The 15,388-nt window shown below is 37.2% G+C and overlaps 2 protein-coding genes across 4 annotated transcripts in view; one reads left to right on the top strand and one right to left on the bottom strand.

Annotated features, from left to right (window-relative positions):
* Nucleotides 1–24: 24 nt before the first annotated feature.
* LOC135107852 (protein FAM32A-like) lies at nt 25–6,023 on the top strand. 2 transcript variants are annotated; one of them, XM_064018142.1, is made up of 3 exons: nt 25–53; nt 5,404–5,563; nt 5,704–6,023. In XM_064018142.1, the coding sequence occupies exons 1-3, from the start codon at nt 40–42 to the stop codon at nt 5,824–5,826; spliced, it is 297 nt and encodes a 98-aa protein (XP_063874212.1). In that variant the 5' UTR covers nt 25–39; the 3' UTR covers nt 5,827–6,023. The 2 variants fall into 2 exon arrangements, with proteins under 2 accessions (XP_063874212.1, XP_063874211.1); XM_064018141.1 differs by lacking the exon at nt 25–53 and adding an exon at nt 1,376–1,749.
* Nucleotides 5,565–15,388, bottom strand: part of LOC135107851 (ubiquitin-conjugating enzyme E2-17 kDa) — a 16,081-nt gene continuing 6,257 nt past the window's right edge. For both annotated transcript variants that reach the window (XM_064018140.1, XM_064018139.1), the window contains 3 exons: nt 15,270–15,388; nt 10,758–10,863; nt 5,565–8,148 (listed from right to left, as the gene is read on the bottom strand). The exon at nt 15,270–15,388 is cut by the window's right edge and continues 55 nt beyond it. In XM_064018140.1, coding sequence (XP_063874210.1) covers nt 8,009–8,148; nt 10,758–10,863; nt 15,270–15,388 — 365 coding nt within the window. In that variant the 3' untranslated portion in view covers nt 5,565–8,008. The remainder of the gene's footprint in view (nt 8,149–10,757; nt 10,864–15,269) is intronic.

The following is a 15,388-nucleotide window of genomic DNA, read 5'->3' as shown; positions in this document are numbered from 1 at the left end:
GCATAAGTCAGAAGAGGACGGAGGTATCAGCAAGACTATATGGAGATAAACCAGTCAGTAATATAATATATATATATATATATATATATATATATATATATATATATATATATATATATATATATATATATATATATATATATATATATATATATATATATATATATATATATATATATATATATATATATATATATATATATATATATATATATATATATATATATATATATATATATATATATATATATATGTTTTTTTTCTTATGTAGGAAGGAGGAAGGACACTGGCCAAGGGCAACAAAAATCTAATAAAAAAAAAATGCCCACTGAAATGCCAGTCCCATAAAAGGGTCAAAGCAGTGGTCAAAAATTGATGAATAAGTGTCTTGAAACCTCCCTCTTGAAGGAATTCAAGTCATAGGAAGGTGGAAATACAGAAGCTTTGGAAATCAAAGCTTTGTGCCAGACTCTATCAAAAGCTTTTGATATGTCCAAGGCAACAGCAAAAGTTTCACCAAAATCTCTAAAAGAGGATGACCAAGACTCAGTAAGGAAAGCCAGAAGATCACCAGTAGAGCGGCCTTGACGGAACCCATACTGACGATCAGATAGAAGGTTGTGAAGTGATAGATGTTTAAGAATCTTCCTGTTGAGGATAGATTAAAAACTTTAGATAGACAGGAAATTAAAGCAATAGGACGGTAGTTTGAGGGATTAGAACGGTCACCCTTTTTTAGGAACAGGTTGAATGTAGGCAAACTTCCAGCAAGAAGGAAAGGTAGATGTTGACAGACAGAGCTGAAAGAGTTTGACTAGGCAAGGTGCAAGCACGGAGGCACAGTTTCGGAGAACAATAGGAGGGACCCCATCAGGTCCATAAGCCTTCCGAGGATTTAGGCCAGCGAGGGCATGGAAAACATCATTGCGAAGAATTTTAATACGTGGCATGAAGTAGTCAGAGGGTGAAGGAGAGGGAGAAACAAGCCCAGAATCGTCCAAGGTCGAGTTTTTAGCAAAGGTTTGAGCGAAGAGTTCAGCTTTAGAAATAGATGTGATAGCAGTGGGTTTAATGATAAGTTCACAGCACCCCCTGAACAGTGCTTTAGACCTCACTGGAAGTAATTATCGTTTCGGCAGGTGTCTTTTTAATAAATAAATAAATAAATAATAAAAAAATATATATATATATATATATACACACACACACACACACACACACACACACACATATATATATATATATATATATATATATATATATATATATATATATATATTTATTTATTTATTCATTTATTTATTTATATATTGAAAAGGTGCAGGAATACAAATTATGACCTGTGAGTTGAGAAGCAAGCAGGAAAAATAATGAGTGCATTTCCTCTTTGCACGTCACGCATGCCGCGAGTCATTCCGTCAAGGTCTTGCTCAACACTAGAACCACAACAAAACAAGAACTACTTTACTTTTGTTACTTCCAGGCACCGCACGAGAAAGAAGTGTTTTATGAAACTCTTTATACGAAAAGGAAGAGAAACAAAGGAAAGCAGTAGAAGGAGGTGTAGTGGTTGAGAGTAGACTCAGTAGAGGCTGAGTGCGTCCTGTGCTTGGGTCCTGTGACTCTCCTGTGCCTCTGTGCGTGTTACGTGCCTCCCAGGACGTGCTCCTTAGACATGGCTGGAGACGAGTACTTTGCGTCCAAAGGCTCCCTCAAGCTTAAGGGGGTTGCAGATTCTGGAATTAAAAAGTAAGATGATTTGCAAATAATACACCTGATTTTTTTTTTTTTTCTTGGTTGACCGTGAAAGTTTGACAGTAGACCCACTCTGGACTTGGAGCGCAATGAGTGGTGGTGATAGTGGTATTGTAATTCATGATCATTTTATTTTATTGATTATGTGCTTTATTTATTATTGAATATCTTACCGATAGCGGCGCCTCATGGAACAGCTAAATTGTGCGCCTATGGTGATGAATATTTACTACATGTGAGAATGCAGGTTTTAGGAGGGGAACACAAAACTTAATTGGGGGGCCGTGACCCCTGAACCTCCTTTAGGGACACTAACCTAACTAAGCTTAACTCTGTATGGACACTAATCTATCCCAAATTTCCCTCTTGATGTTTAGCAAGGCTGAAAGAAATGACATGATGCGGGAACTACATAATGTACTGTGTTAAAAGAGCGTCAGTAGGCAGCACAGTGAAAAGGAGCCACCTTGACTCTTATTTTATTATTGTACACTTCATAAAGCAGAGTGCTCACTAAAACTCTAGTCTCTGGTAAATACATTATGTATGCATACAGTGATATGCTAAAATGTTATACAGATCAGCTTGGAGCAGTGATTGTAAAGATTAACTGATCATTCCACAATGTGGTCTTCCTCAAACTCCGTGTTGACTTTTCTTTTAAGATCTTGCAATGCCCTCTTGTTCTGTGGCCATCTTGCTATGTAGAAATATCTTGGCACACCTTCTGTTCGTAGACTGCAAGAAGGATCTTGTACATTTGTCATGTCATCTCGTTTTTCCATAAACTGGTGTTGGTAATCAAACTTTCATAGGCTGCCCTTGTTGCTCATATTCTTCAGCATTTGAACCATCTTGCTTGCTTGCCTCTGTATGTTCTTGATTGCTTCTTTATCCTTGATCAAATATGAGACCCTAACTGGTTCAGAATACTCTAAATGTGGCCTAACTAATGCTACATAGAGATTTGAAAATATTTTCATCCAAGGATATCAAATTCTTATTAATCTTACAATCCTGTTTGCTATATCAATCTTTCCTGCTGTATTCCCTGAAAAGCTTAACTTAATGACCATTGCCACCTCAATGTCCATTTCTGAATCAACTAATACCATTAGTTCATTCATAGTATATCCTTCATTACCACTATCATTCTTTACAGTGCTTATGTATTTATATATTTTTTGGTTAAAAAATAACCACCTAATTTCTGACCATTCTTCTGTACATTGTCTCATTCTGTTATACTCATTGTTGGTAAGTACATAATGAATTTTCTGTTGTTTTTGACGATTACTGTCTAAACAGTCCGTATCATATTTGATAATAAAAAGTATCAGTGTAGATAACAACAAAATCAAACAAAACTTATAGCCAATAAGCATCTTAGGTGGAGTGTTGCCCTCCATGCTTGGATTATCATGTATGGTGTATAGTATTGCTTTCATACACATACTCCTTTACCTTTACATCTTCCAGGTGATCTCTCTCTCTCTCTCTCTCTCTCTCTCTGATTCATTCATTTGCAATTGTACTGTACTTTACTTCAGATAATTGTCCATTATTAAGTATATTTATGAAATATTAAATGATATTTTTGTAAAATAACAGTAGTGCTTTTGGTGCAAGGAGAGAGAGATACAAGCGAAAGCACATGTTTTTATTAACGGTGGGTGTGCACATGGCCAGTCATACACATCACATTTATATTGTTGGTTAACTTGGATGTTTTTAAAACTCAACAGGGTTTCAAACCCAAATTAACTAACTTAGTGAGAGTTTGCTGTACTCTGTTTTTGTCCTCATATTAATCTCTCCTCATTGGATCTTTGTTTCCCTTTGATGGCCTCAGTCTCAGCTGTCCACCATGCAGTTCCTTTATTCTTTCTTTCAAGCCTTTTATACCCTTCCACTTCCCAAGCCTTTTTACATCCTTCCACTTCAGCCTGTATTGTAGTCTCTATATCCTCGAGTGCTTTAAACATCTTCATACTTGATCCCTCCCCAGCTGCCATAGTTTTCCTGTCTTCCTCTGTGACCCTTCATGTCTGATCTTTCACTGGCCACTGTTATATTCCCTTTCTGTCTCCCAGTATTCCTACCATACTTCAATCTATTTTTCTTTTTCATTTTAACTACCACACCAAAGTGATCTGATTTCTCAAACATCCAGCATCCAACACATCTTTCATCAGTCTCACATCCACCACTACGTGGTCAGTAAGGTTCTTTTGCACATCACTTTATCCCTCCTCCTTCTCTTCCATGTGTACCTGTAGATCATATGAGGTGCTCAAAAAAGAAAGGGTGAACTCACCACCAAAAGAAAATGGGATTTTTTGGTATCACTAGAAGTGCACCCCTTTCCTCTATAATCTGATGTTGAGTTTGTCTCTTTGTTACCAAAGAAAGCAGGTAAACAAGGCAAGTAAAATGTAGCTTCCATAGCTCCTGCATGACTAGCTGGCTATGAGTCTAGCATTAAGGAATGGAGAGCCATGCTTGTCACCATGGCCGCCACCCAGTAGCTGAGCATGTAAAATTTTGAGCCAATCAGTACCCTGTCAGGCAACCACAGGCTAATCATTTCACTGCTTTTAGATAGTCTTAGGACACCCTGTTTATTGTGGCTCCACTCATGTCATATCTACTGCTCAGTCCATTGTTCTTACTTTTTCTGGGAAATGTGTAAGGATGAGCAGCAGCAGCAGCAGTGAGCCTTAGCCTGATTATCAACAGTAAATGCTACAAAAAAACAAACACTACAAAAGAATAACACAAAAGTAAATTCAATGTTACTCTCTACCCAACTTCCAAGTGGCAAAAGAAAGTGACAATTATTTATCATTGACAGATGGTATACAATGACCCAACTGCCCATCATGAGGTGCATCCCATACAGTGAAAATGCATCACATGGCACTGTCAGCCCCAGGAAGAGTAACCTCAGTAACCTTGGCTGTCACTCTTCCTAGGGGAAGGTTACTCCAAAATTAGGGCTTCTTCCTATCAGAGAAGTGCATATGAGAGAGGAAATCTATTGTTTCAAGCACACGACCATTAAACCCCATAAAGGAAAATAAGAATGTTAAATGACATTGACCTTAGTCATTGACAAAATGATCATTTTATATAACATCTCTCCCTTGCTGTGGGAAATGGACTAGAGCCTCAACTTACAACTGAAGAGAGTAGAAGCAAACCATGTTAAGATAGCTCATCTAATTAATGTATTTGATCTGATGACAAATCTCATATAATCACTTTTATAGATTTGTGTGTGGTTGTATTTGCAGTGAAAACTGTTATTACATCAGTACATGCCATGTTAAGTTTGACAATTTAGCAATGGCCAGATAACTACAAATATAAACCACTAATAGAAAAAATTCTGAACTTGTAACATACTTGGCAATGTAATTAAGTTAAAGCCTTGCAAATGCTGCTATACTCAGTATCTGAGGATCAGAATTAATCCATCTGACCTCAGCATGGCAAAATGTTAGATAGCAGAGAAACTTGACAGAATGGGTTGCATGTTCATTGTGGCATTGTAAACTCAAAACTAGATATTGAAGCAAAAGTGATTTTATATAGTTTCACTTACAATAATTGTAATATTTGCATAACATATTCTTCTTGAAACAGGAAGAAGAAGAAGAAGAAGGAAACAGAGAAGGAGATGGCTGCCAGCATACGACGCAACACTTCACCCAACTCCACCCCAGAAAAAGAGGCTTCTAATGTTGGTGTTGTCCGCAACTACACTGAAGCAGAACGCAGATTTATGGAAAGACAAAGAAAAATGGTTTGAAGCTTCTTGTATTTTTATTATTGAGTCAATGTTTGTACTGGACATCAACTTTACTTCTCCCTGTTAAACCTGTTTTTATCAGTTCATTTCACTATATACAGGAAGAGTATTTTCATTTAATTGTATACTTTCAGGAAGCTGACAGAATCCTGAAGAAGGCAAGCAAGACTCACAAAGAAAAAGTTGAGGACTTCAACAGACACCTGGACTCCCTCACAGAACACTTTGACATCCCCAAGGTGTCCTGGACCAAGTGAAGCATTTTCTATATTGGTTTGTGCAAAGCTGTGTATTGTGATCTAGGGTACTTGTATAACATAGCCCACTATGAATACCAATGTTGTTTTAGTTCAAATAAAGATAGATAACTTCAGATAATCATGCCGAAAGCAATGCCCATCAATTATATATAATGGTGTGCGCAGAACTTTTGGATAATACATGTTCACACTGACAGGCTCTTTTATTGTATCCAGAGCTCAGGAAAACCCACCAATTATTGTATTCAAACAAAAAATTCACTTTCCTCATCTAACATATGATTTGGTGATTATATGAAACCATCCTAAAGTACAGCAGCTCTATCAAATTTATAAATACCTGCTACAATTGTAGATATTTACAGGTAATTATAAGAATATATTCATCATTGGTTACCCTGGCTAATTTTCTTGTACCCCATGAAAGAAAAACACCGGCAATATCAATTCATTCAATCAATCTCACATGCTGGTTTCTATTAACCCACACACATATGGAAGTAGCAAATTCATATAATTCCTTACCATTATAGTAAAAATTAATAAACAAAAGCTTTACAAAGAGCAGTTTATTCTCTATGGTACAGTCTATTAGTGAAGCTTTTACATAATCAGAAAACAAAACCTCTACAAGTCCCACTCACATCACAGAGGTAAAACAAACTTTTCTTGTCCTAACACAAAGACCTACAATAATAAATACTATCATTCCAACAGGGTAACAAAAATGTAAATAAAGGCTACTGAATAAAATACACATTTGAAAATAATCCAATATTACACATCTGGGTGCAAGGAAAACCAGCACTTGTTCTGTACACCTTTATTGACAAAATTGTATTGAAAAAACGTCATTTTAGAATACTGCACTTAAAAACCAAACAGCCTTGCATTTAAGGATTTCTGCTTCCAATACATATTACTGGAAAGCATTTTGTCATCAAACAATATGATGAACTCCCATGACAGGCAGGTAATGATGCTGTGTTCTGAAGAACCTGTGGCTCTCCCACAATAATAACATACCAGCCAGGCCCAGTCCACACTTTGGTTGTCTAGGCATGGCACTGATGGAGAGCATTGCCACCTGGGGTGGCACAGCTATAGGTGGTTGACGACTAGGGGGTTAAGGGAGAGCCAAAGGGTCACTAAGGAAGGATGAATTTTGGCCACGTGCTAATCAAGAACAATTTTTTTGTATTCAATTGGAAAATCATCAATCTTCTTTATTGTAACAATGAACAATGGCCAGGTATAAAACAAAGAAAGCATGGAATATTCCAAATTAAAATATATTTCAAGACCATACAATGGCGAGGGACATGTAATAGACATTATAAGAGAATATTAAACAATAGCCTAGTTATGATGATATTTGAGGTGATGTGTTATGGTTGCTTACTTTCCACTTAATGCTGTGATGGAGAATCACACAGGCTGGAACGTGGTGGGCAAGATGTGGTAAGGTGAGAAGAGACTGAAATATTACACAAATCTAAGAAGATGCACTTGACTCCTCGACACCTGAAGATAATTGGAGGTTTCCATAATCACTGAGAACAAAGCTGGCTGGCTCGGGACACAAAGAATAAGAGTTACTTTTGGTGAACCAAGAAGAGAAGTCACAATAGTAACTGCTATTGAGGGCTCCAGTCTCTAGCTTTGTTTTGTAATTCCCACCCCCCCCCACTGTTTGTGTCAACTGGCCACACACTAGCAAAGTAACCCAAGAATTATAGTAAAGAATGCAAGCGTAATCATCAATCATAGGATTAGGTGACACTTTTGTGTACATATTACATCTAGGTATAAACCGGAGCCGCTGGTGGCAGTGGCACTTGACTTGAGGGATGAGGAGGAGTCCAGCCCTGACGAGTCCTTAACTTATTCTGCGCCAAAGGGTTGAGGCTGCTGGCCGGAGGTGGAGGTGGGTGGTGAATGGTGCATTAATGACCAGCCACCAGTGACAATGTGGTCTACACACCAGACAATAAAGTAAGAGGAGAGAAAGGAAAATTGAGACAACATAATTAGCATCAGAATGAAAAGAAAAGTAGCAAGTTGGCAGCAGCAACAGTAGCAGTCAGGGTTGTGGTGGTGGTGGTGGTGGTGGTGGTGGTTATGGCAGTGGCGGGGGATGGGCACAGGCGCACTCTGCCACTATTATGCCACCAGGGGATCACATGGCGTACTTCCGGGTCCATTCTCTTGCAAGTTCATTGTACTTTTCCCTATCAGTCTTGTAGACTCGTGCTATCTCTGGCACCAGGGGGTCTTCAGGGTTGGGATCCGTGAGGAGGGAACAGATAGACAGGAGCACTGCAATAATAACGGGTGGTCACTGACCTACTAACTAACGCAACCTATCACATACAAAACAATGTCTGAGATAATGGTATGAAGGTATATAAAAAGAGTGCTTAAATAAACACTTTCAAATCAATCCTTGCTTGGTAAGTGAAAATTTTGACATCTTGCACATGGAAGTCTTAACTGTACCACTGAATAAATGAAGATGAATTTATTTATTTATGATGCAGCCACCCATAGCCAAAGTATAAGAGCCTCTACTCTCTCCCTATTCAATTAATTTCCTTTCTGCTGAAATTCTCTTATACAATCACCACTTTCAAATATGTATTCCTTAACCATAACCAACATTATAAGTGGCCTTTCTCATCTACCTTCTATTTCACACACATCCACTTCCTTTACAAACTTCTCAACTTCACAATATGGCTAAACATCACTATACACATTTCTTTTCACTCATTCTACTATACCATATTATGCTACATTTATTAAGCACTTGCATTCATATTCCTCTATACACGGATCCTTCCTCCAAACTGAAGATTTGCAAGCACTTTGCTAAATTCTTATTCATTGTCATGTTATTGGCCGAGTTTACCTTGAATGGGATCACGTTTTCTTAGTGTCCCCCGTGTTCTGGTTACCTGCCATTCGGGCATTATCTTTATTATTGGTTATTAGTAGTGTAAGGCTTATTTACCCATTTCATATCATGTAGTATTATTCTCTTCATAATTTAAGTTCTCTATATCTTTGTATGTATAAGGGAGGAAGTATAATTGAGGTAGAAATATGTTGAAAACGAGGGGAGCTTGAGTGGGCAACAACACATTCTAAGGAGGGGAAGGCAGAGCGCCTTAGGTCGTGAGGTATATCGGAGGGAAGGCGTTTCTCAGGGAAGAATCTTGGTGTGGATTGGTGATGGAGTGAGTTTGTGGAGGTATTAGTGGTGTAGCAGTATAACCTTGATATCCAGGATCAGGTTAGTGAGTCTTTTGTGGTACCAAGAGCTCTTGTCCGCTGAAATTCGGTTGTTGAGTTGTGCCGGTGACGCTGTTCAAAGGGGTCATAGGTGAAACTGGCAGCCATTTTGTGAGTGGAGGTTGTGGTGTTGACCTTGGAAGCCAGTGTTGTGGTGTACTGGTGATTTTGGGGATGATGTTATGGTGTTATGGGTAATCTTTGGTGATGATGGTAATCTCCTGTGAGGCTTGAGGAGGTGAAATACGGAAATTATTGTCTGGGGACGCGGTAATGGAGTCTGAGTAAATTCCTGCGGTTGAGGGGAATATTTCTGTGTCTGGTGTAGGTGTAAACGGGTTCTGGTGATGTGGGAAGTGACGAGAACGTCATGTAGTAATGTGTACTATCTCATGTTGTTTGTGAATTATTATTAGTATTAATATATGTGCTTGTAACATAGAATAATTGTGTTTTCTACTCCCCCAACATTAATCTGGTATTAGAGGTGATTCCTGGTGTGCTGAGTCAAGGTAAAGGTAGAGTGAGAGGTAATTCTGGCGATTTCAGATAGGTCGGGTAGGCACTCGAAGCCTTTAAAAATCCAGACCTTTAAAACTCTGTAGAGTGCAGTTGTCATTTAACACCTATTAAATCTTTTCAAGGATTATTCTATCTGTTTTGTTATTCTTCAATTTCATTATATAACTGATTTTGAGCTAGAAAGGTATACATGTCATGTGTAATGTCAAATTCTATTCACAAGACCATTTTCTTTGGATGTTCCAGAAAATAATCAGGAAGCTCTCTCATTCACTTAATCACATAACTTGCCAGCCAGCATATTATTAAAGAAAAGTTTGAAGGCATCAGAGAATGATATAAGTGATGTGTCACCAAGAGCAGGATTCAGTCCAGAGAACTGAGAAAGAAACTGCAGTGGTAAATCAGTACACTTGTCAGAAAACAAGCCTGATATCAACCCCCAACCTTTCTCATTGTGCTGTTTGTTTTGATCAGTACTCATAAAGTGTTGTACTGCAGACAGCAAAATAGTACTTCAATCATACAATTCTCTTGTTAATCCATATAATAGTTCTTGCTAGTACTTTTAAATACATTTAAAAATCAAGTTATGTATGAACAGTAAAATATGAGCATTTCTCAGCCTTGATTCAAGTAATATGTAAGAAGTGAATCACTAAAAATTGTATAATAAAATGATCTTATCTAATTAAACAACATTAGCTGAAAGAGATTTTTATGATTGCAAAGTGACATTTTTCAATCAGATAAATATTCTGGTGGTATGTCCTATAAATCACCACAAATGCAAACCATCCTATTAATGATGAGGGAAACAGTCCACCATTATGAAAGAGAGAGAGAGAGAGAGAGAGAGAGAGAGAGAGAGAGAGAGAGAGAGAGAGAGAGAGAGAGAGAGAGAGAGAGAGAGAGAGAGAGAGAGAGAGAGAGAGAGAGAATCACATCAATGGCACATCTCTTCACACTGAATGTCAAGTTAAGGACTAAAAGTCAGACATACTAATATCAGGTATTACGTTACATACTTTTAACACATGCTACATAGCAGCAAGACATACATTTCAAGGAGTTTTAAAGACAACATATAAACCACATCACCAGCAGCTTACCTTTAGAAATAGTTAAGGCGGGACTCCATTGGCTCCTGAGAATATCCAAACATATGGAACCATTGCTGTTAATATTTGGATGGTAGATACGTGTTGTGAATGCAACCTGTAAGAGCAGAGGCAATTAGTAATTAACTTAACTACTCAAAAGTTATCAACATGGATTCAATACTTACCTATCATTTACCTCCAAATCATCACTTTGTAACAAAGAAGCTGCATGTCTTTTCCTTTCTTCCTTATTATTGTATTTTTTCTACTGAAATGTTAGTGACAAAAAAATTATGAATAACAAATAATTACGAGTATAAAACTTATAAAAACTGTTCATAATATAAATACAGTACAGCTTTCACAAATAACACAAATCCAAATATGTGCAATGCAGATAAACTAATGTGATATACATCTTTATATATTATGCAACTAATTCACTGCTGTCTAAGACAGGAAAAACAAAGTTAAAATAGACAAAAAGTAATGCCAGTTATTCTTCAAGGGAGAGAGAAAAAAAAGTTGAGCATGTAAATGATTTTGTGGATCTGTATAGAGCAAGCCATCACAAAAAATGAGAACTGAGAGATCATGATAAGAATGAATACGCAATTAATTGAAGCATAAAGAGAAAGGGGGAGAGATCAATTCTACAAAGTGGAGGAAAAAAAGACAATGCATCAATCTTGATTACACCATTAACATCTGCAGTCAAATGTTATTTTAAATATATTCTGTGAATACTGGGTATCTGCATAACAAGGCAGTGGTGGTAGTGGCTCAGAGCTGTTGCTGCCAGCCACAATAACCACTCATTTGGATCTTAAAACATATTTTAAATTCACTATATTAAATGTTATAAAAGTAAATCCTATCTCTGCAAAAGTGAATAAATATGATCAGCTCTTGTTTTATTATTATTACTATTATCATTATTATTATTATTTATTTATTTTTGATAGTGGCTCTTGTGGCAGCAGCATACTACCATAAAAAAAAAAAAAAAAAAAAAAAAAAAAAAAACACTATGCCATTTCAAATGCAATAGTTGTTATTTTAAACTTTAACCTTTTAGTTCTCACTAAAAAAATTCATTAGCTAGTTCTCAACTAAACATAATGATGAGCAAGGGCCTTGACCATCAGCAACACCCATTTAGTTGAATCTGTTGAGTATCATCATGCATCTGGACCATCATTCTTCTTGTCTGTTCCTGCTTGCCTCTTAGTGAGAGAGTTACTAATGGTGGGTGGTGATTTGTCTTTTCCCATTAAGTTAACCACACTTTTGTCTCAATGGATAACTTTTCAAGTAATTTATATAAGAAAAAAAATTGCATACCGGTTATGAATATGTTTAACCAATTTTCTTTTTTTTCTTTTCTTTTTAGGCCACTGACCGAAGTAAAAAAAAAAAGATCCACTTATTGCCAGTTACCAAACAAAACCTCCCTCTTGAAAGATTATAAGTCATAGGAAGGAGGAAATACAGAAGCATGCAGGGTGTTCTAGAGTTTACCAGAGAAAGGGATGAATGATTGAGAATACTAGTTAACTCTTGCATTAGATAGGTGGACAGAATAGGGATGAGAAAAAGAAAAAAAAGTCTTGTGCAGCAAGGCCGCAGGATGAGGAGATGTATGCAGTTAGTAAGATCAGATGAGCAGTTAGCGTGAAAATAGCGGTAGAAAACAGCAGTGATGAGAAACAATGGTGACGAGAAAGAGGCTGAAGACAGTCAGCCTGATAAGAACTGATAAGAAAAAAAAAAGCTTTTGATTTCACCCTGTCTCAAATAGCAGTATGAGTGGAACCAGGATGGTCAGTGAAGAGAGAGAAGAAAGCCAAAGCTGTTGGTGAACACTGACATCTCTAAGATTGGAGATCTCTTCAAAAGGAAAGAGAGTCAGAACGTGCTCCACTTTAGAAATTAGGTAGTTAAAGAATTTTCTTATAGTCAGAGGTGAAAGGTATACAACACAGATAAATTCAGTTTGATAGTGACTCTGTAGTCGTAGCCAGATGGTGAAAAATTCAGAAGATTCAAGAGCACGAGACCAGATTAAGTCATTGTTCACACAGACACAATATCCAGCTTTGGACTGAAAATGAGGATAAAGTAAGAGGGAACAGAGAAGGGGCTATTGTCAGCTGCCTCAAGTACTTGTGTCTTGCTGAGATTTAGTAGTTTACTAATATTCATAAACATTTTTTAACTATATATCCTGCCCACAAATTCATCCAATAAAGGAAATGGCAGTGGTTCTGACATTTTGAAGGAAAATTACAAATACTATATCTTTTCATAAAAACACCAAAATATCAGCATTACTCATATAGTGACTTTGCTTTTGAGTCCAAGAATACATAACAACAGGAAGTGTCCTCTAGAATACTGTGGGCAAAAGTAAAGTTTGGGAAGGGATTATACAGTAGGCCTTTGTGAATGTATACAGTCCAATAAAATGGAAGGGATGAGGCTGAGAAAATCCTAAGAATGAGGATGATATATGTACAGTTTTGAACATTAAACTAGTGAAAGGAATAATATGGTCAGATATGAGAGGTGAAAGGTAAAGAGGAAGGCCATGCCTAGAGTGGATGAACTGTGTGAAGAGAGCACTGAATGACAGGAATGACTTTGCAGCAAAAATGAACAATTTTGGATCACAAAGGTAAATGGAAAGCAACAGTTTAGAGAATGAAAATGACACTGTCTCATCAACCCCTGGGAAGGCATGAGGGTGCATCTACCATGGACCATTGGTGTATGGATCCAATTAGAGTGCAGGGCACTTTGTAGGAAGTATCCTGCCTCTTCTATGATCTAAGGATTGGAGTAGGTGCAAGATAGAGAATGGCCTCATTATGAAGGGGACATCCCATGTGGGACTGCTGACCTGGTGTACAGATGAAAAGACAGATGGATAGATAGTGGTGGTGGATGGTGGCAGTAGTACTAGTGGGACTAGTGGTGATGGACTAGTAGTTGTGATAATAGCAATGGTAGTATAGTAGCTGTAGCAGATATTTATTTCATAGTACAGTGAACCTCAGTTCTTGAACTTAATTTGTCCCTGAATGGGGTTCAAAATCTGGTGTTCAAAAATCAAAACTATTTTCCCCATAAAAAAAAAAAAAGTCAGTGACTACTGGAATAATGGCATTATGAAAAAGTGGCACCCTTGGTGACAATCCTGCCATGCTCTCAGACACATGATTGCATATTTATTTCAGGCAGTGAGCAAGGGCATCAACAATAATAAAGCAGGGGATGATGACTGTGTTTATGTGCGTTGTGGCAGTCTATAAATTTGATTCAAGAAAAGGTTGAAAACATCCATTTATGGCTGAAGTAAACAGTAAAGAACTTGCAGTTAGTGTACTGAACAGTGGATACAGTATATGTATAGAATACAATACAAAAGGTGGTGTCACCAGACAGAACAGTTGTTTAGTTGGAAGTGACAATGATGCATAGCCTAGGAGGAACTAAGTCAAATTGTGTAATGAAGCCACTCAACCTTATTTTTTAAAAGTTTTTAAAAGTATGAATGTAGAACTATGTGATCTTAAACATGCACATAGGTTTTTTTTTTTTCCTATTTTCATAAGGAAATGAGGGATCCATGAATGCTTCAAAAGAGACAGTGAGTATCCATGGAACGTCAACATTCAATGATGTCTGCTGACCTGTGGATCTTGAGGTACAAAAGTACAATAAAGGTATGAAATATGAAAAAAAAATAAATAAATAAAAAAAAATAAAAAATAAATAAATAAATAAAAAAAATAATGTTAGGTGCAAAATCTAGAGAGATATGATTTAGCTTCATTATTTACAGGAGACTTCTGCCGTGGTTACTTCCTTAGCCTTGGGGGATGTTTCTAGAGAGGGAATACATTGGAGACTGAGACTGCTAGATACAACAGTACCCATAATTTTACTATCCCCTCTGTGGCTCTTGCATCATTATGAAACTCGGACCCTCAATAGATCCCCTGGCGTGGGTATCATGGAGGTGAGGAATGAAACCAAACAGATAGTTTAGTCATTTGGAAAGGATTGTATAAGAAAGAGGGTGCACCAACAAAATTAAATTCAGAATTGTAAAAAATGCTCCCTATCTGATGTAGTCATAACATTAATCTTGATGACAAATTGTAATGCCACACACATTTTCAGGTTGTGTATAACAAAATCTTTTTCTTATCTATTTGCCTAATACAGCATCCTGTAGCAGCTGCCCTGTCTCTAAACATCCTCTGTCAGACCTTTATGTGTCTACCAAACACACTGGCTGTAGGCCAAAGTACAAAAATAGTCAACTGTCACCCAGTTCTGTGCCCTTTGGGTCAAGCCCCTCATGCAACCAACTTCACATTCAATGAGCTTATATTAAAATCCAGATAATGATGACTTTCTTGTATACTATAACCATATTTCAGTATAAAATTTAGTAGAGTTTCAGTGCATAAAAAAATTACACTGGGAACAATAAAAGTTTCTTTTACTCACTTTTGGTGGTTTGAAGGGATAATCAGTTGGAAAGTGAATAGTGAGGAAAAATACTCCTCCTTGGAATGGACTCTCTGGTGGGCCCATAATGGTGGCCTGCCAGTGGAAGAGGTCATCTC

Source organism: Scylla paramamosain, chromosome 16 (genome assembly GCF_035594125.1).
Source record: "Scylla paramamosain isolate STU-SP2022 chromosome 16, ASM3559412v1, whole genome shotgun sequence".
In the NCBI taxonomy this organism is placed as follows: domain Eukaryota; kingdom Metazoa; phylum Arthropoda; class Malacostraca; order Decapoda; family Portunidae; genus Scylla; species Scylla paramamosain.
Note: the sequence above shows the minus strand (reverse complement) of the source record. Positions and strands in the feature narration are given on the sequence as shown.